Raw genomic sequence first — 21049 nt, 5'->3', positions numbered from 1 at the left:
TTAGCCCCTGTGGCCAGCTCAGGGCTGAGCTGAAGGTCAGGCCATGGGCTCGTTCCCTCCTCGTTCCAGGAGTCGCTCCCCTGCTCCCTGACTGCTTGGCCCTGCTCTGGAAGGGCAGAGAAGACCTTACCTTGACGGTGTTCCTGTCACTGATAAGGATCTGCTCCTCATTGATGTAGAAGTAAACAGGGGAGATGATAGTGAGGTTGGGCGAGGACCACTTGTCAAAGTTGATGATGAGCTGGAAGGAGAAATCAGGCAGCTTCTGGCAGATGGTGGAGAGGACGAAAGCGCAGTTGGCCGGGAAGCGGAGGAAGGCCCCGTCAAAGGTGTGGAAGACGCCGCCCCCCGCCGCCAAGCAGAAGGAGCTCTTGGTGCTGAAGCAGCCGCGGACACCGTTGCGGAGGGCACACTCCTCGTCGGATTTGCAGTGCCGCGGGTCGCACTGGATGAGGTTACGCCGGAAGCAGCGGCACCGGCGCGTGCAGTCGCTGTTCCAGAATAGCTGCTTGGGCTGAAAGATAGAGGCAAGAAGACCATCTGTTGAGGACCTCTGATCCAATGAGGCTAGGATGGTGGGGGGATGTCTCTCAGAGGACCCCACTCTGACGCACACCATCTCTGACATCAACATTGGCACTTAAGAGGATCTGGAGTGTACAGCCTGTCTCTGAAGGGGGGACACCCTACAGCATCTCTCCTGGTCCCAGTCCCGTGCGTGGCAAAGCAGAGCAGGACCAGTGGGAAGGACGGCCAGAGCCGCACAGCAGAGGTGACCTCGCTGCATCTCACCCATTTTAGGGCGTGGGGGGGATTTGAGGGTGTGGGCCAGGTGTCCCGGAACTGGCGGAGGGCGCACACATCTCTTTTTGTCTCTCTTGCAGGGGAGCAGCTCGGTCTCCCTAGGCAAACAGGGGAGGCTGCACAGGGAAGCAGACAAAAATCTGCGACAGTCAGCATCACGTCCCAGACGCTGCTTCGTCCACGCCACGCGATGGCAGAGTTTCACAGTCCATGGACTCCATCACTCCCTTTCTACCCTTTACAGACTCCTCAACGCACTTTCGCTCTCTCCTCAGCCGCTTTGAAAAGCAGAGCGGGCAACGAGGACAGAGAGATAAGAGCAAAGGACCAAGCGACAACATGCAAATTTCTCCTCAATCTTTGCTACTCTGCCACAGCAAAGAAACAGTAAGTTTCCGTTTCCACAGCAACCACCTTCACCTCTTGCATGCACACAAAAAACCAGAGCACTTGGAATAGCTCCTGAACCACCTCTCTGTGCCCTGCCTGCCAAATACAGATTGACTCAGGTCCCCATATTAGAAGACTGGAATAATTGCACAAAACCAGTTTCTTTGGCTCAGTGATGAAACAGTACGCATAACATTTTCAACAGGAAAGGAACAGCCACACAACTGCAGGTAACGCCACCCACAGAACGTGGTGGCCACCCTTCTCAGCAGCATCCTAGGTGGGATGTATCTCCCTGACAGTCCTCATGAGACACTCATAGGTCAAACTATCCCACCCATGGCTGAGACCAGGCATGTGTTGACGTGTGTTTGGCCATGCATCAACTTGCCCTGGGACTCCCTAGCCCCAGAGCCTCTGCTGGCCCTCCAGCTGCCAGCTGCACAGCTTTCCTCTGGGCAGTACTGTCAGTGGTGATTAGCCACCGTGAGGTTTGCTGTCCAACACCGGCCCAGGTGAGAACATGACTCTTACACCAAGCACTGTGTGGATGCCAGCATCCATACTGTGAACAAAACCTGCTTTTCCATCCGTTCCCTAAAGCAAATGGCCTATAGCCTGCCTCCCTGTTGGCTCGAGCTGGGTCCCGCTGAGCCCGAGCAGGGGGGGGTCAGCACACATTGCTTGCACTAGTTTGTGCAGGTGCTGGCCATGCATGACCTGTTCCTTTAGAGGCAAACGTAGCATACCCCTGGGAACTACCCCAGGGAGAAAACACAACACAGCCCTGTACAAGGCTCCAGCCTGTCCATGTTCCTGCTCGGGGTGCAAGATGCTAGCAGGCAAAAGCAGAAAAGGGGTGGGGGAAAGGACAGAGAGAAGGACAAGGCAGACGTACCTCATAGTATTTGCCATCCGAGTAGCAGCCACAGCTGTGGGGAAGGATGCAGCTCTTGCCGTTCAGGACGTACCCCGGGTCGCACTGGCACCCCTCCACACAGTAATGGCTGCAGTCGCTTTTCAGACGGATGGCGGCGCATCGGGGCTGGCACAGGGACACACAGCTCTCGTAGTGGCTGTTGGGGGGACAACTGACGGCTGCAATGCAAAAAGGGGAGAAAGCGGGGAGACGTAGATTAGCTCGACGGGCAAAACCGACCTCTCTAACTAGCTTGGCAACCGGTATCGTTTTCCATTTTTGGCAGTCGGTTATCAGTTGGGCTTGTAATCTTTGCCGTCCCACCAGAAACCCTGAGAGGGTGGTTCCAGACCCAAAGGTGCACACGTCTGGGAAAAAAAACCTTCTCCTGTGCCCTTGGCCTCGCCAGCTTGAAAGGGGAGACGAGAGGTGACCCTGGACTGTGTGCAGTGTCCCGGGTCCTAGCCTTGCTGTCACCACTGTGGGTAGCAGTGCCTTCAAAGCCATTACTTTGTGTGTAAGACAGTAGAACAGCATATATTTAATTGTCAGTCTTGTTAGCAATGAAAATTGCTTTTCATCTGATTTGCCAGATAGTCTGGCAGCCAGAGACACTCCCTTTCTGTGGTGCCTAATTGAACGCTGCGCTGCAAACTTACTGACAATAGCAGGCAGCTTCATTAGAGCAGATGTGTACTCTTCTCCGTGAATATGACTAATACAATTCATGTTTAAGAAAGGAAGAGGAGCTGATGCTGTCTGAACTGGACATTTAACTCTTTCCATCCCTGCTCTTGCTACGGCACACGCGCTGTGAAACAGCTCCAGCAGAACTGACGGGCTGTAGCGCGTGACGGCAGCTCCCTCTCACCGAGCGCAGACCAGCCCCGGCAACTGCGGAAACGATGCTTTCTCCTGCGAGGCTGATGGGCCTGCGGGTGCCTGGCACGCTGCTGCCTATCAAGCAGCTTTCCCAACACGCTGAAAGCTCCGGGCACAATCCCGCAGCGTGTCTGCTGCAATCTCAGGACTCCAATTTTAGCACTTCTCAGCATTAGGCTGCTTAGGGATCAGGGATTCTCCTGGCAAGGGGCAGCACCGCACCGACATGAAGCAGGTCTGGTGGCAGCGCAGTCCTTAGGATCCTGCAGAGCCATTCCGACCCGGGATAGGGCAGAGCAGGGCTGCAGCTGGCTCTGGCATGGATCCAAACAAATTACCAGTCAGATGTATTTTCTCCCAAATGCACAGAGCCCTGTCATGTTTTGTGGCCATCACTCATTCTTCCACAGCTCCATTTCCTTTATGGATCTGTCAACAGGAGAGATAAACTCCCGCAAATCTGCTACGCATCTCTTCCTTGTCAGGCTATTTGCTCTGCTGTTTTCCTTCTGTGTCTCCTCTTCTCTGTATTATGGTTGACCACTGCTTTATTTTTGGCATCGCTCAGGGTCTGGGTCACTAACTCAGGCTCCTTCCCTCTGCCTCAGGGTTTCACCTCAAAACAGACTGCTCCAGGAGATGTGTCTAGGAAAGAAAGGCTAGAAGGCAGCATGGTACTTACAGCAGGAGGTGAAGTTCCTCCAGCCGGTAATGGCGATTCCCTGGGTCTGGCACGTGCTGGCATAATTCTGCAGCCAGCTGCAGGCTGTTTGCATGGCTCCCCCATCGATGCAGGTGTCAAAGAGGCAGTTCTTGTAGAAGAAGCCAGGGCTGATCTTGCTGTGGCACTTTGCAAAGACACCGCTTTGGCTGGGGATCAGGCTGCACAGTTGCTGAGGTTTCCAGAAGCCTTCCACCTTCCCACAGGCAGGGCAGCGGTCACCGCAGCCCACCTGGCAGAACGTGTCCCGCTTGACCCAGCTCTGACCAAAGTCAGTGACGCCAACCACCGCCAGACCACTGGAGGCCACCAGATCGTCCTCAGGGTTGCCGTTGTAGCGGCCACAGAGACCGTAGGTCAGGTTCTGGAAGCTACGCGGGACAGTGACAGAGAGGAAGGTCTTCCAGTCGTACACCACCTTCAGCCCAAAGTCAGTCTCGACCACAATGTGAAAGCCAAAGGCAAAGATGTTCACTTTCCCCTGGCCCAGCTTCAAAGGCAGATAGAGACGTTCATTGTTAATCTGCGGGGAAGAAAACCAGATGCCCAGTGAGCAGAGACAACCAGTGCTTCCACACTAGGACGCAAACAAAGGCAGTTTGCTGCTGCTGCTGAGGCCACGTCTCTGCCAGCCTCCCTACAAGCCCCAAAGTGCGGTGGCCAAAAAGGAAGGCTCCCTCCAAAAGCGGTGTCCCACAGCACCTTAGGGGAAAGCCTAGTGTATTCCCTGCTCGTCTTCCCCCCTAGAAAGTTAATAATCCATAAGAAATTGTGGAATAGAAACCCCAATGATTTTTGGGAGCTGTGGCTGTCATGGGTAGAAATGTTCTCTCAGATGCTTCCAAATGCTTCCAAACTGTGGCCGGGCTGTTTTTCTGAGCAAAGGGTGACCGCCTCTCTCCCACCCTGGTGGCCCCAACTCACCATCACTGTGTATTTGTAGGCACGGTGGATGACTATGTTGTAATTGAAGACCTCCACTTCCACTTGTTTCACCCACAGGGCCAGGGATGGGTCCCGATCCTCATTCTTGGCTGTGACAGTGAACGTGGGAAAAGTGTCTGATCTCTCTGACCTTGGCCGGGAGATCGTGGTGCAAAGAACCAAAGTGCAGCTGCTCTGGAAGTCAAAAGAGAAGCCATCGAAAGTCAGATAGTGTCCATAGCCAGAAACGATGCAGGAAGCGTCAGTGCGGACACGGCAGTAGTAGAGGCCATTCTCCTCCAGGCAGTACTCGTCGTCCTTGCAGGGGATGTTCTCGCAGTACACGCTGTTGTCGGAGCCGTTGCAGTAGCAGAGAAAATGGCAGGAGATGTCCATCCAAAAGGTCTGGTTGGTGGCCAGCTGGCGCCCTTCGAAATTGCAGCCGCACTCGCTGCGAGGAACGCAGCGGGTGCCTTGGAGGGCGAAGCCGTCGTCACACTGGCAGCCTTCTGCGCAGCTGTCCGTGCAGACAGGGCCTGTCGCCAGTGTTTCGCAGGTCTCCGTGCAGGTCATGCACTCTTCAAAATGGCTGTTCTCTGGGCACGTGAGAGCTGGAGGGTGGTCAAACACAGTGCATGGCGTTAGTGGCTCTGGTGGCCTTGAAGGAGCAGGAGGTGTGGGATGAGGCAAGGATTGACTCATCCGGAAAAGGAAGCAAGGCGCGGCCTGACCTCACCAACCTCCTGGCCACCTGCTTTGCACAATCCTCTTTATAGCCTTGTCTCCTCTCCCTCATGACTGCTCCTCACATCAGGTCCTTGCCCAGTGACATCCTTGCCAAGCAGCATCTCCTCCCACTAACTCTATGGGGGTGAGTCCAGGGCAAGGCTTTCAGATGTCAGCTAAAGCAGAGATGACATGTTGTTTCCCCACTTCCCCGACAGACACCTCTCTATAACCTCTGTGACAGAGACAGAGCCTACTCCAACACCTATTACGTGCCTCTGCACTGTGGAGTTTTCACATTCACTTTTGAACTAGGAATGTTTTCACATCAATAGCATGTTTAAAGCGATAGCTACAAACATGCCTTCTTCAAATTAGCCTCTGTGATGGCTTGCAGTATTGTTAGAAATCATCTGCAGTTCTGTAGCACTCCTACACGGCATCATAAAACTCCTGATGTCTCCATGAAATTACTTAATTGGAAAATCTGCCTCTACAAGCAAAGGCGCCGCTTAGAAAATACCTTTAGTACAAAGGGCGGCGCTTTCTTGTCTTCAGGCTCAAAAACATTGCATTCTTAAAGCACAAGTCACCCATTTACTTGCCACCTCCAAAACGAATGGGCCCCGCATGCAATACGGGATTAGCTACAGTGCTGTTATAGCTAATCTGGGTTCCCAGCTGGAAGAAGTGAGAGACCCGGCAAAGAAGTGAAGAGACTCACCCGTTTCCCTTCCGCTCACCCGAACGTGGGGCTCCACGCGCTATGCGGGAGAGAGCCCCATGCACTTCTGTCTGCCATCACAGAGGAAAGCTCTACTGGACAGTGCTCTTCTAACAGCAAAACAAACCTTTGACTGACTATATTTGCTGACATTTGCTTGATTTGCTTGTCTTAGGTTTGGTTCCCTAGCGCTGCATTGTGGGAGAAGTGGGAGAGAGTCGTAGGGCGATGCTACGCAAAAAACCCATGTACCGACCCATTTCACATCTGCACTGTATCTTGATACCCCCATAAACAGACAGCCTGATTCACCTGGAGATTGTTCCAGTCTGTCCGTATTGCTAATACTCTCACAGATGTGTTTAGGTGCCCTGTTCCCGAATTACAGCCCTGCCATGCTGGTCACAGTATGGACATTGAAGAAGGAGACAGAATTTGCTCCCTAACACTTGCAATTCTCCACAAAGAGGAACATTGCTCAAAATAGCTGCCTTAGTTAACTTGCTGCATGCATGCACAGGCTTTGCAAGCCAGAGCGACCTCCTTGATTACCTACTTCAACTTTCTGCACAACCAAAAGCACGTCTGCTGGACTTTCCCAGGCCCTAGCCTCTGTCATCATACAGTGACAGTAAGGAAATTCCTCCAGAACTCCAGTCTTGAGGCACCTCTTCCCCTCCCCATTTCTGTGATTTTGGACACCTCCCACTGCCAATAATGCTGGATTTCTTGTGAGCTTCTGACATCCCTTTGGCTCACAGCCACCCTTCTGAAACCCTTGTTATAACATGATTTTGATCCTCAGCCGCAGTAGAACAACAGCAAGGGGCACACGCGAGTGACGGGGGGAGAGGAGGGAGAAAGGTCATAACTTCGGTTATTCCAAAGGAAGTGTGAGTTAACAGTTGTATGCCAAAAAGCCCCGGAGGAAAAGATACCATCCGAGGTCCTCTCTGCACCCCCAAGAGGTGCTTAAGGACTTTTCTGGACTCACGGCAAAAGCTGTAGCTCCTCCACTGGCCGATCTCCACCTCTGCGTTCTTGCAGGCGCTGGCGTAGCGAGCGACAGAATCACAGAGCTCTGACTGGTTGCCTCCGCTCTGGCACAGACGAAAGAGGCACGTTCTATAGTAGGCTGAGACGTTGACCACGCTGTGGCACTCCAGGAAGGAGCTGTTGGTGGGGTCATTGATGATGCCGCATTTGGAGCGGCTCCTGTAGTACTTCAGCAGCTCCGAGTCGTTGCTGCAGGCCTTGAGGAGGTCCCCACACTCACCGTTGCAGATCTCATCGAATGTGGTCCAGCTCTCCAAGAAGAGCTCTAGGTTGTCCGTGCACTTGCCTTTGGGGAGGCAGAACTCGTCGCTGCTGTTGCCATTGAAGAAGCCACACAGACCTCCGGTACAGTTGAAATAGGCAGTGGAGAGGCGTATCTCCAGGAGGCCCGAATCGTAGTACTGGATGCTCAGGAGTCCCTCCGACTCCATCACAGAGCCATTTTTGCTACGGTAAATTTCTAGTCGGCCAGAAGGGTGGGAATACGGCAGCTCCACGTCATAACCGTTCACCTGCGAAAAACAAGCATATCGAGCTGCTTCCAAGGGTAACATGACTGCATGGCCATTCCTGCCCATCAGCAAAACTGTATCAGTAATGCGAAACGCTTCCCAGCCCAGGCTGGACCGTCAAAGACTGGGTGCTGCCTTTGGCTGTGAGGAAGCAACTGCTTCCCTGCATTTTGTCCTGCAAACAGAGGACAATTTTGAGGAAGAAAATATTGGAAGAAAAAACAGTAATGTTAGAAAAGCCTCCAAAGTCAACTCAACAAGCAAACAGGAGTAACAGTTGTATTACAACAACTTCAGTGTCACCTAAAAGGCCCCAAAGTGGCAGTGACAGGTGTGGGTTCCCTCCAAGTGCTGCCATAGCCCTCACATCTCAAATGCTTTGGGGACAGACCTCTGCTGGGTCTGCCCTTCAGCCTGCTGCCACCTGCACAAGGGACACGTGCTAGCTGGCAGCTCAGACTTGTGCCAAAGTTGTGAGCAGAAGTAACTCTACGTCAAATCTCCGGCGGAGGATGCCAGGGCATTTGCTTCCTCCCCTGCCGACAGAGCCACGGCTGGATGGCTATTACTCAGTCCCCTCCTGAGAAAGCCTTGAGCTGGGCTGTGATCAATCTGGCCGAGCCCTTCTTGCGTCTTGCGCTATCATTCACTACTAATAAATGTTTGGCAAATGAGGCTTAGCTGGAAATTTTAGCAACAGCCCTAGTTAACAATGCATGAGGCAGAACACCACCCCACTTTCTCTCTTGTGGCTGTCCTAGCACAGCAGGACAAAGAAGAGCAAATCTTTGAGGTGAAACTTAGAGCAAGCAGATAGGGTTGGGATTCAAAGGGCATGGAGATATTCCATTAGGGATGTTCCTTCTTTTCCACGGCCATTTTGCTGACTGTAACAGCAGTATAACCACTGGCTCTACAGGCAACTGTGATTTTAATTAAAAACCAAGGGCTTGTAGTATACAACTTGTAGATTTATTTCCTGCATGCCCCGAGTCTTGGCAGTTGTTCAGAGCAGACAGTTGCTGTGGGCAGACAGCTCACAGCCTCACCTTCCCTGTGTTGTGAGAAAGGCACCTGAACAAACACTTGTTAAATTCCAGCTCTTCTCCACACAGGGACATCAGTATTTGTTGCTCTGTGGCCAAGCTCCCAATCCACTGACAGGACATTAAACAGACTGCCTCCAGAGACAGAGGAGGGCAGCACAGAGCTGGGAGCAGCTTGGGAGCCAGCTCAGCTCCTCATCATCCCTTTGACAGCAGGAGCCCAAGGTGAAACGTCCTGGGAGCAGGAACTGCCCCAATGGAGAAGAAGGGGTTTCTCAGAAAGGACGTCAGGATGCAGCGTGAGCCCATACCTCCCGCTCTGGCCCCGGGGACGGTGGCCGCGTTACCTTGATCTCCGATGGGCTAGCGCCTCCGATCTTGACCTCTTGGCTGACTGCCTGGATCCTCAGAGCGCGGAGCCCGTTAGGAGTAGATCCGGGCTTCTTTTGGCTGATGTCCACTTCAATGAAGTCTAGTCTCTCCGGGCATGTTTTCAGCAGTGTGTAGGAGTGTTCTAGTGGATAGGGGAACGCTACACCGTCAAACGTCTGCAGCACCTGGTTCTGTCCCACCAAGCACACGGTCTCCCGCTTGGGATAGCAGCCCTGGTAGCCATTCTCAATAGCACAGATCTCTCCTTCCTGGCATGTCGTATTAAAGCACCTGGCCTCCCCACCATCCTCACACTGGCACTCCACTGTGCAGTCTGCAGTAGCCCAGAAAGACTCCCCCACAGCATAGTATCGGCCGTCGACATCGCAGCCGCACTTCTGCACAGGGACGCACCGGTCCGCGCTGAGGACATGGCCTTCGTCGCACTCGCAGCCCTCGGTGCACGGGAAGCCACAGGCCAGCGGGGCCGTGAGGTCCGAGCACGTGGCTGGGCAGCTGCTGGTGCAGATTGAATAGTGGCTGAACTCCGGGCATTGCATGGCAGTCGCTGGAGGGGCAGAGAGGGGACAGAAACAACAGGAGAACAATGTGACTGCATGATTCAGGTCCAGATACCTCTTCCCCACTGGCCTACATCAGCAGCACCACAAAGTGACCCAGTAGCCCCACTTTTCTAAAGATTTGCACTTCTCTCCTGCTTTTCGTCATGCACCTCCCCGGTCATTCCTCTTGTGTACGCAAAGGCTCCCCCAGAGCAGCCCCGTAGCAGTTGACCACCACAGTGATTTACTGCCACAAGCGCAAGGACAGCCTGTGGCTGGCAGAGCCAGCTCCAAAGCAAGGGTGGACAATCAGTATATTAGCCAGCCCTTTCTCCTGTTGAGCCCCTGGTTCTTACTGGGGCAGCCAAGTGCCCTTGGAGCAAGGTGGAGCTCCCTACACCATCTCTGATCTCGCTGCCCTTCCCTGAGCATGAGCACCTCACACAGCAGATAGGAGGGACCAGTTGGCTGCTGCCTGCCTCCCTCCACCTTGGGCAACTCCCTCCCCCGGTTTCCTGCCCGCCTCATCTCACTCCCTGCTCCAGCTCTGCCTGGAGCTTCTGGCAAGCCCCTGAAAATGCTTCCCTCCTCCAGAGGGAAAGGCTTCCAGCACGGGTGCGCAAAGGCTTACCGCATCCTGTTGGGGTGCGCCAGTCTCCCACCGGGATGCCCAGGGCCTGGCACACCAGGGCATACGCTTGGATGGCCTGACACAGGCCAGTGCCGTTATTGCGGGAGCCGCAGAGGTCATAGACACAGCTATGCACAAAGGCGGTGGGGTCCACGACGGCGCTGCACTCCCACAGCGGGCCGCTGCTCTTGTTGATGAAGCCGCAGTACTCGGAGGTGAAATACAGAGACTCCAGGGCAACATCGCAGAGGCTGCAGTTATCCAAACAGCCCGGGGAGCATTTCCGCTCAGGGTGGTACACGCGCCAGCTCTCTCCCAGGTCCAGCACAGATGCCGCTAATCGCCCGTCTGAGCGAAGGGTATCGTCCTCGGGGTCCTTATTGTAATTTCCGCAGAGACCGCACGTTGCATTGATGTATGTGCCCGGAACAGAGATAGAAGCATAATGTTGCCCATCATAGGTCACTAAAAGGCCAAAATCGGTCTCCAAGGCTGTAGACAAGCCGCTCTGGTAGACTTTGATTGCACCGAGCTTCAAGGAGACGGGTAAGGACATCACCAAGCCATCGACCTGTGGGAACAAATCAAGAAGACTAAACCATCGTGTGAAACAGCAGAGCCCTCATGCTATGACATGGACAGGAGCTGCAGGACTCTGTTGCCTGCCATTGCAGGTACGGGTACATATAGAAAGCCAGCCACAAGTAAGCATGGGGCATTTTCCGTTTCTCGGCTTTGCAGCCATGTAGGTTGCCTGTCAACCGTGCTCATTTCTAAAGGGATGTGCCAGGCCCAGAAGTGTGATCTGTTGCTCCCTGGACTGCAATCACAGCCTTGCTGTTGGTGCAAACAGCAATTCAGACCCAGGGAGCGGCCTCAGGGCTGTCCTCAGGAGGCGGCATGGCCATTGCCTTTGGCTCGGCCACAGCTAAGCCATCTTGCACCCCAGAGGAGCAGACCTGAGACATTTTCTCTTTTGGCAGGGCTCTTACCTTTACTTTTCCAAAGCTGCCCTTGGGGAGGACAATCTTGTGTGAATAAGCCTCCACAAAGATATCCTTCAGCCAGGAGACGGAGGAGCCGCCTCGGTTCTCATTCTTGGCTTCCACACTGAAGTAGGGCAGCTTGGACCCTGGCCAGCACTGCTTGGCGAGGAGGTAGGAGCAGGAACCCTGGAAGTGAAAGAGGAAGCCATCGAACGTGTGGTAGTGGGGATCTCCGAACACCACGCAGGTGCTGCTCTCCACGGGCACACACTGGAAGAACTTGATCTTCGGCTCACACGCTTCAAAGGGGCCGCAAGCCATCTCCTGACAGAAGATCTCGTTGTTGAAGTCCAGGCAGCGGCACTTGGTGGTGCAGTTTGCATTGTCCCAGAAGATCTCTCCTTGATGAAGAAATTGCCCTGAGAAGAGAAGAACAAACCACACTGTATTAGTTTTCTGAACAGAGGACCTGTCACCTGAGGTTAGAGGCGCATTCAAACCGAACCACGTTATCCCCCAGAGAGGTCGGCCAGCCTTACAGTTGATCCTACCAACTAAACACCTTCCTTAGTGCTTCTCACAAGCTCACTTTATGCAGACTCTCAGCAAGAGCCGTTTAACAAAATGCTACAACTGTAAGCTTAGTTTTAAGCATACGCTCAGTGCCCATTCGAGTCAAAAGCGCATTCTCCCCGCGCTGGACGTTCAGCAGATGGTTTGAGAGCTTTCATGAATCAGAGCTTGTGCAGCACCACGCAGGCTGGGAAACTGCTAGGCTACTCCTTCCATTTTTGACTCATGCTACTCTAATTCTAGTTCATTTGTCCAGCAAACAAGAGCGCTTCATACTATTTTCTCAAAGGAAAATTGGACTGCAAGAACATGCAGTCATTTCCATGGCTGCCATTGTAATGACATTGTCCTACAACCTTGTTGCTATAACTGGAATTACTCAATTCACATAACTTTGCGTGTCACACAGCAATCCTGCCATAAACAGCCCAGAGTCATTTTGTTCCCATTCTAAAAGCGATCATATTAATTCTGAAATTAAAGAGCTGTTGATAAGTAGCTTGCGTGCCACACAGCAGAGATGACAAAAAAACAATGAGCTATCAAACAGCAACAGAATGAGGTAACTTGTAATGCAGCAGTAATTATAACAGGAGTCGCAGGTTTTTCTAGTGAGAGACGTGAGAGGCAGAGAGAAGATCAGAGAACTAAGGGTGGCAAGTGCCTGTGAGAGTTTCCCTTCCCTCCATATGGTTCTCTTTCACACTCTTCATTCACATGGTTTTCAGCATGCATGCTGGCTGCTCTACCTCTCCTGAACCTTTTGGTCTCCCCCTACAAGAAAGCTATTTTCTGCTGTATCTCCTCTTAGTGAGACCTGGTCGCAATGGCTGCTGAGCCAGCTGTCCTAGCGTGTGTGATCGGGGCAAGCAAGTGGTGCTAGGCACGGCAAGCCTCCTCTGCTCACACTGCATCTCCTTTCATGGTGGTGACGAGCTGTCCACTGTGAATTAATTACAAATCCAGGCGCTGCATTTACATACGCTGCTCTCCTCACCTTGAAGGCAAAATGTGCATTCCAGCCACTTTGCGAAGTCTGGCCTTGGTTCCTAGAGTCAGCTACTAGATGTTGCTAGATCCATTTGACCTTGGGCAGGGGCTGCACAAGCCTTTGGGTGTAGCGAGGCATTTTTGGTACTGACTGCGAAGAAGCCACATGTCTCAGAGTGGTGACACCTCAGCTTCCAGCAGCGAGTGACAATTTGTTCTTGTTAGAAAGGTTCCAGGAGAAAAGCAGACACTCCAGACAGTTTTATCTGTCAAACGGTTATGCAATAACCTCTATGCAGCAAAGTCTCTTTCCTATCACTGCATGCATTTAATCCCTTTACAGCTCTACACTGTCAGTGACACATGCACAGACACCATAATTGGTGCAGGGGCACTGAATTTACCTAGCACACACACAAAGAAGCTGCAATTCCTGCTGCTGAAACAAGGGAAATGAAACCAGATGGCCGGCTGTTTCAATCTGGTGACAGGACCGAGAAAATGGCCATCTCTGTGCCTTTTCCGTCATTTCCATGAGCATCACAGAAAGGACTCAAGACAACGGCTAGGTGGCATTCAGTTCCCACGAATCACTCGAAGACTGTCTTCCCTTGCTCTCATGCTTCCGGGCTGCACAAACAGAGGCTTTCAGCAGCACTTTGCTAATGAAATCTCAGAGGAAAAAAGGCTAGCGCCAACAACAGTTTTGTTTGATGACATTTGAAAGCAACACAGACAGTGGAGAAGACTGCTGATTCTTTATGGGGCCCTTTCAGGTTTTACAGAATCACAGAGTCAGGCCTAAACTGCCCCGGGAAGTTTCTGCGAAGATGCTCTTGGCTAGCTGAATCTTCAGCAATCCGGACCGTGAGAACACCTCCATCCCTTTAGTGCACAAACTGTGGCTGATGATGGCTTTCCATGCCTACACTGCCCAGGCTGCTCTACCACAACACAAAACACACCTTTTTTGAGGTGAACGGCAAAACTCTCTGGCCACTCTTAAAGCATTAGCCTTTCACCGAGAGCAGGCTGACAGTCGTTCCTGGGCGATGGGGGTGACTTTGCCTGGGGCATGCAGCAAATCAGACACACACACAGGAACTGAATCCCGATCACGCAGTTCTGCCCACCTGACTGCAACTAAAAGGAAGCTTTTAACCCTGGATTTCCTTGGCAAAAATACAAATCATGCAGCAGCCCAGAGCAGTCACGCACATCACTATTAACCTTTGCAGCTGTGTTATATTTTACTCCTCTACAATAGAAAATTTTTAAAAAGCCAGTGACATTTCTCCGTTACCTCTCAGGCTGCAGCCACGGGCTGGATCTATTTCTCTGCCATCTATTTTGAAAGCCCAGCGCCCAGGGACGTTAACGTTGGTCGTGTCTTCTATATTGACTATGTCTGGGGTTCTGGAACCTGGGAGGCTGAAAAAATTGGTGATATTTCCTCCATTGAATCCAGCCTAAAAGAGACAGAGATCAAAATTTATCACTCATCCTTGCTAGAGGAAAACATTATTGCATTTCTGTTCTTCCACTCTGCCCAGCCCCCAAATAATTACTGAGCAGGGTAAAAGTGCTTTTTCAGGAATTTTTGCTTTCAGATAGTTTGGATGAGAGTGATAAGTTCAGCACGTACTACAAGGATTATGCATGTGTGTTTGTATGTATGCACAGAAAATGCCCACAGACTCGGCACAGATTAAATTTAACATAACCTACTTTATGCCTCTCTGCTTGCACCACCGAAATGGGGAAGGCTTGGGAGCAAACACAAAGGCAACGTCTCGGTTGCTTGTACTGCACAAGCCCAAAACTGCCTGGGCCCAAACCTGTCCACTCCCCAAACAGACCGGATGCACATCCCACAGTGGGCATGGACAAGCTTCAGAGACCAGTGGGAAAGACAGCTTTAACTCCTGAAGCCCCACAGGTGCATCGAAGCAATGAGCCTCTTCCCCTTTAGGCAGACGGGCCAGCTGCCGTACAGCCACGGACAACAAATTTTAGGGAGCTTATCCCACGTTGCTTTGCAGCAAGCTCGCGAGGCCAGCACTGGGGATATCAAGGAATGAGCAGCATGGGTGAGCACAGCTATGACAGCAAAGCTGCAGCAGCCGTCCATGCGCTCTCAGGCCAGTGTTTGGCCAGGCAGCACTCCGGTGAAGATGGGCAGGATGGGGTGCGAGCTGTGGGCTGCAGAGTCTGCATTCCTTGCGGAGATTCAAAAAGTGTCTGCACGTGGTCCTGGGCAACGTGCTCTAGGTGACCCTGTTTGAGGAAGGGGGTTGGACTAGCTGATCTCCAGAGGTGCCTTCCAATCTCAACCATTCTGTGATTCTGCGAGAGCCTCACCTGGGCCATCACACCACCGAGTCCTGTCAGGGGATCCCCTCCGCTGGCTGTCCCTGTGGTCCAGCTGATTTCATGGTAGTTAAATATGGCAAAGGAAGACACACCATCTGTGATCAGGACAGCTTGAAAAGTGTTCACCTGTTGAGAGCACAAGTAGAGTCACAAGATGAGATTGCTCGTTTCAGACAGTTTGTCTGCCTTTCTCTCACATTCCTCGTTCGCCTAGGTGGGAGATGAGAGCCTCGCAGGGAAAAGCAGCAGATGCTGAACATGAGCTGAAATATGCTCTCCCTCCTGATGTGACTCCAGCTGCTCCCATCTCGACCATTCCTTCCATTCGGGAAGCAACAATTACATTTCTGATCCGATTTAACACCAATAGATGGCAGCATGAGAATAAGCTCGTAGAAGAAAAGCAATCAGCAGGATTTGGACTGTAACAACCTGTTATCTTTCCATACCCGTTCTTAGCTTTTCTCATCACCAAGTTATTTTACTGGGTTCTCTCCCATGTTCATATTCTACAGCACTGTTGACAGTGGTATTCATCAAAGTCTGCAACCATGTCTTGTATCCAAGGAAATCCCACTGTGCTTAGCTGGTGGGTCCCATAGCTACCTGCCAAATCTGCTGATCACATTCTTCCTTTCACTTGAAATGACTCTGAGTTTCCAGCTACAAATATTTCAAACAAATTCACTCAACTGTGAACCCAAGTTACATGTAAAAAAGGATGTCCTTTGTCAGCTGGTGAAAGCAGCATAAATCTAAACTCTTAACTTCTACAGTTGTACAGAAAGGCGAAAGACTCTATCCCCTTAATTAAGATCATGCCTCTGTGTATCTGAATGTGGTTGTAGAACTCAACACTGGGAGTGTAACAGATTGATTCCAAGTCAATGATTCATCTTAGCTATCTGAATTTTCCTGTCCTTCCCATTGCTTCTCATCCTAAACGGTTATGTGCTGGGCCTCAGCCTTGATAAAGGACCGGTCCTTCCACCTCTTGAGCATGCAGAATTTCAGTGGAGGACAAAGCACTTGTTGCCCCTCTTCTACTTATTTGAAAATAACACGATGAGTCTAGTTACCAAGCCTCTAGAAAACAGAAATGGTACAGTTCATATCAGAGGAAAGGGAAAAAGCAATCTAATGTGAAGCTACCATTTTCACTCATCCATACTGTCTCATTTTTCTTTGGTTCCATCTCTTACATCTGTTTTTTTTTCTCTACCTCTTCAGCACATCTGTTGACCTTTACCATGTCTTTTTCCAACACTGTGAGATCTGAAGGCATTAAAACCATACTGGCATTAGCGCTTTCTCGGAGAAGTAGTATGCCATACCTTTAGGTATGTGTAAACGATAGAAAAGATCTCCCATCAGACTTGTTTGTCCAGAAAGCCAAACTAAAGCCCAAGAGGTGCTCTGCTATTGGGTTCTACAAACTGCAGCCTGCTGAGCACAAACAAACTTGTCATGGCAACTCAGAGACAGGTTGGTGCCTCCTTTCTCCCATCACCTTTCTGTCCATCCTGCAGGACTGCAATTTCTCCCCAGCAGGAACTGCACGTTGCTCTGAGCACGTACAGCACATACAGTGTCCAGCATGCACAGGGCCCCAGCGTACCCTACGACTACAACAAGCACTATGAGGCTATCAAGCAGAACAAATCCCACACTGGTCAGGTGCATCCTTGAGGTTAATGGGAGCTGACCCAGCATCACGAGTTTCCAGATTAGCCAGTAGTCTTCATTAGAAGCAATTACATAAACCACATAGATTGCCCAGTGTGACACTCAAGAGCCAGAAGTGAGTTGGCAACCCCAGACACACAAAATGGTCCTTGAAAACTAAACCTATTTGATCTGGAGTCACCAAGAGGCAATACCTGCAGCATCCATGGTATCACATTCACAAAATTGTTATTCAAAGTAGAGGTAAAGAATTTTCTGCGGCTTTCCTGCATTGCGAAGAATTTCCTCCCTAAGTTGCACAGTGCTATTCTGAGTGCCAACCAGGAGCCTTGGTGGCTATGGAACGGGAAGGCTGCTCTATAATAAAATAAATTGCATTGTGTTGCAAATGTAATTCTTCAGGCAATACACGAATCTCTGTATTGCTTGCTGTCTGCAAATATATATATATATATATACATATACATGTATGTATTTTTTTTCACCAAGCACTGCCAGGACTAGAAAAAATATGCATTAAATCTCAAGCCTTTCTAACAAATGGAAAAGAGCAGAACTGTTTATCAGAGCCAACTCCTCAAGACAGAAGCAGCCAACTCTCAGTACTCGCGTTTTGCACACTGATCCTGAAAAACCCATTCCCCAAGTAATAGTGTATGTCACTCACATGCTATCTGCACCCCAGGCTCCTGTGGGGAGCCTACTAGCAATACCTGAGCAGTGTCGCACAGACCTTGCGATGTCAGCTGTTGTCACAGCTCATGTATTAACCAGAAATTTAAAAGTGTTTCCTGCCCAGAAGATCGCACCTGCCACCACCATCCCTGTCCTCTGAGACCAGACTCTTGCATTTATGGAGATGCAAAGAGCTACTGCAGCCAAATTGCTAGCATGACTTTCTGCTCAGTCTCCATTCGTCTTGCAATAAAGACAGGTCAGTTATCATTGCAAAAATGTCAATATTCCCTTTGCTTTTCCCCTTTCTATATAAGTGTCCACAGAGGATTTTAGAGCAGCTGGTTCAACCCTTTTCTATGAGATGCCCTCACCACTCTCTTGGATTAGTGCTACAAAGAAAGCATTTCAGCTTCAGCCATGAAAAAAGCCGTCACAATCTGAAAAGAAAAGGCTATTTTTGCCAAATAAATACGGATTAGAGTCCCATTTTCCCTTTCCTGTCCTGGACTCCTCAGAGAATGGATTACAGCCAAAAATTAATTTATTGCCATTTCTTGAACTTTGGCACTTTCTGCAGGAGCAGCCCTCCCTCCTCATGCCGACAAAGAGAAAGCAACAGCTCAGCTTTGTTTCGAAGCTGCCGTAGCCTTGGAACTTGAGCTCAGGGTGCAAAAACGACCAGACTTGTATTGCATCCTAGTTAGTTTTGAGTAATGGGGAAAGAAGGGAGAATTATGAAATCAGTCATCAAAAGGGCAACCGAGGAGGAGAACAGCACATCGAGCAGACTCTGGTAAGAGCGAGGAAGGAAGCCTTCGCCTTCCACCTCCACAGCCCACTTATTTCGGTCACCCTGCTGCTGCATGCTGTCTTTTCCCAACCCTGCTCCCTCTCCCCAGGGCTAAGCACCGGTCAGGTTCATCCCTGCCCCACAGAATGTACGCTCCTGTGCTCCAATCCAGCCCTAGGATCAGCAGAGCTGCTCTCAGGTCCTTGTGTCTCAAGATCAGACGCAAGTCTCCGTGCAGTTTGGCACGCCTGTTGCTTTTTGTTCACGTTCTGAGCACCACCTGCCACTTTGGAGTCTCTAAAAGCGCCTGCTATACGCGCGTGCACAGAGCCTCTCGGCCCCAAGCGCGCGTACCTTTTAGTACTTGCTTCCTGGTGAAGGGTGCTTCTGTTTCTCACCCAACACCCAGGCTACATTACTGCCATAATAAGTTGCCTTTAAACTGAATCACGCTTGAGAAACTGCCTGAAGATTAGCGGTGCGAACTTTGAGTGATTCATGCCATGACAGAGGGCATCAATCTCCCCTTTCCCATTTACCGAGAAGCCCCTGAGCTAATGTTCCATTAATAAAATTTGGCTCTTCCAAGGTCCCTGTAGCCCTAATGCAAAAATAGCTCTGTTTTATCAATGCAGAAACAGAGGCGAAGCGAAGGTCGTGTAGCAAGGCACAAGTGAAAATGGAAATCTGCATTTTTATCTAACAGAAATTCTCCAGAATATGATTAAGCCAAAACTCCTAACCAGCGTCAGAGCTTTGTCTGGGCCTGCAACCAAAGCGAGAGTACTTATCCTGAAGATCTTGCAGCATACGGCAAGGATCTTTGGGGCTGCTGTGGGAAAGAACTGGTATGCTCATCTGCCAGAAGGGTGACTGAAGAGTAGGAAGATGAAATGACTTGCTCAGGTTTCCACACACAACCCATGGCAGAGTAAGGAAGCAAAACTCCTGTTTCTGGTTCCTGACTCATTAGCTTCCTGTTCGTTTGCTGGTTCTTCCTTTACTAAATGCACTTATGGACATAGACTCAAGCATCGAACGCCATCAGTCAAGAAGCATAACCATTTGCCCTTACCGGAGTCGTGCTGCTCCCTCCGTAAAAGGTGACTTCCTCCCAGGTGGCAATGAAGATCCAGATGGCAGAGAAAGAGGACATGTCTTTGAAGTACTTGCGGATGTCTTTGGAGGCTCTCTTCAGCAGCTCGGGGTCCGTGCTCTCCCTGTAGTAGATCTCTCCTCGGATCCCATTGTGCACATCCGCCCAAAACGGAGCAAGGAAGGCCCGGCCGTCCGAGAGGGGGAAGGCTTCTGGGGTAAACTGGCTCACTAGCACGTTGAAGGAGATCACGCCGTTGTTGTTGACCTGCAGAAAGAGAGCACCTTTCATTTCACCCAGGCTTAGCAGCAGCCAAAGGGTCACCAGTTTGGCAGAATATGCAGGGTGAGCAGCTTCTGACAGAGGTTGGCTTATAATAATGATTAGTCTGCGAGAAGGCCTGACCATCTAGGCAGAGATCCAGCTTCATCCTACCGCTAGAGGCCAGCGCTGCGAGGAAGGCTGGGTTCGGGAAGCTAACGCATCTTTGCCTCTCTTCTGATAGCTGGGCTCGCAGGTTTATGGCCCGCTTTTGACTGGTTGTACACACCGAGATCAGCTCCCGCAAAACGCGGACACGCTTGCGATCGGCATTATGGTCACGCTGGCTTAGGCCCATGTCTAATGCACTGTTTTTATGTGCTCACGTTAATCCTCTGCTAGCACAGCCTGGAAGGGATGGCTTTCCCCTCACCAGCTTTTGCTGCAGTCTCGTTTGAAAATAGCAGCAGTCCATAATTTTCTCAGGCACCCAAACGAAGGTCCAAATCATTGCCTTTTTTTTTCCTCGTGGGTCTCTGCAGGTTCTTGTTTCTTGTCATGTAACAGGAATAATGTTCCTTGTGTCAAGGCCTTAGCTTTGCTGCACCATTTAATCACCCACAAAGACAATTTATTGCCTTTTATATTCCTTCCCCATGAACATTAGCCCATTAAATATACCTTTGACTTTCTTAATCATAAAACCTATCAGTTCATGAAATCTAAGAACTTGTCAGGTAGGTACTAATAAATCTTCCAATTCTCGACGATGGGGAAAGCGTGTTTAAAATGCAGCTGCTAATAGCAAGGAAAAGAATAAAAGGAAAGTTTGCAGCAAAGCTACTTCTCCACTTACATAAATGGTTCTGTATGGGGCTCCAAAAAAGATGAATGGGATGGAGAGTTTGATCTCAGGAGAGCTTCCATCATCAACTTTGGGCGTTTTTGTGTCATTCTGCCAGAAGGGATACAGACCCGCCATGGCGTGAGCTGAAAGGAGAGGACAGAGTCCTTACGACAATGTCAGGACCGGTCCCGATTTCAGAGAGAGCACAACCTGGCCTCTGGGATTTGACCTCCAGCTTTGCATTTGCAAGAACAGCCCTGTTGCACCCCCAGGGATTTGCTGAAGGTGCCAGGACAAACCAGGAGCTGCTCAGGTGCCCTGGAAAGGGCCACTGCCTCCGCCTGCTCTCAGAGCCGTGCTCCCTGCAGCCCAGGAACGCTCCCCCAGCAGCAGCCAAGCCCGCCTTGCTCAACTCCTGAGGACACCCGTTGCTGGGTTAAAGCTTAAGATGTCATGACTGTTCCAACATTTCCTGACAAAATTGTGTTTCCTGCTAAAA

General features: G+C 50.8%; 1 protein-coding gene across 4 annotated transcripts in view; it reads right to left on the bottom strand.

The window, feature by feature from the left end:
* LOC134150657 (tubulin-specific chaperone cofactor E-like protein) overlaps nucleotides 1–21049 on the bottom strand; it is a 61533-nt gene that overhangs the window by 9746 nt on the left and 30738 nt on the right. For all 4 annotated transcript variants that reach the window (XM_062594738.1, XM_062594731.1, XM_062594732.1 and 1 more), the window contains 12 exons: nucleotides 20560–20693; nucleotides 19422–19709; nucleotides 15181–15318; nucleotides 14123–14288; nucleotides 11263–11675; nucleotides 10271–10841; nucleotides 9052–9644; nucleotides 7085–7658; nucleotides 4641–5251; nucleotides 3678–4239; nucleotides 2093–2292; nucleotides 131–514 (listed from right to left, as the gene is read on the bottom strand). In XM_062594738.1, the coding sequence (XP_062450722.1) occupies nucleotides 131–514; nucleotides 2093–2292; nucleotides 3678–4239; nucleotides 4641–5251; nucleotides 7085–7658; nucleotides 9052–9644; nucleotides 10271–10841; nucleotides 11263–11675; nucleotides 14123–14288; nucleotides 15181–15318; nucleotides 19422–19709; nucleotides 20560–20693 (4634 nt within the window). The remainder of the gene's footprint in view (nucleotides 1–130; nucleotides 515–2092; nucleotides 2293–3677; nucleotides 4240–4640; nucleotides 5252–7084; nucleotides 7659–9051; nucleotides 9645–10270; nucleotides 10842–11262; nucleotides 11676–14122; nucleotides 14289–15180; nucleotides 15319–19421; nucleotides 19710–20559; nucleotides 20694–21049) is intronic.

Source organism: Rhea pennata, chromosome 24, assembly GCF_028389875.1.
Source record: "Rhea pennata isolate bPtePen1 chromosome 24, bPtePen1.pri, whole genome shotgun sequence".
Classification (NCBI taxonomy): Eukaryota; Metazoa; Chordata; class Aves; order Rheiformes; family Rheidae; genus Rhea; species Rhea pennata.
Note: the sequence above shows the minus strand (reverse complement) of the source record. Positions and strands in the feature narration are given on the sequence as shown.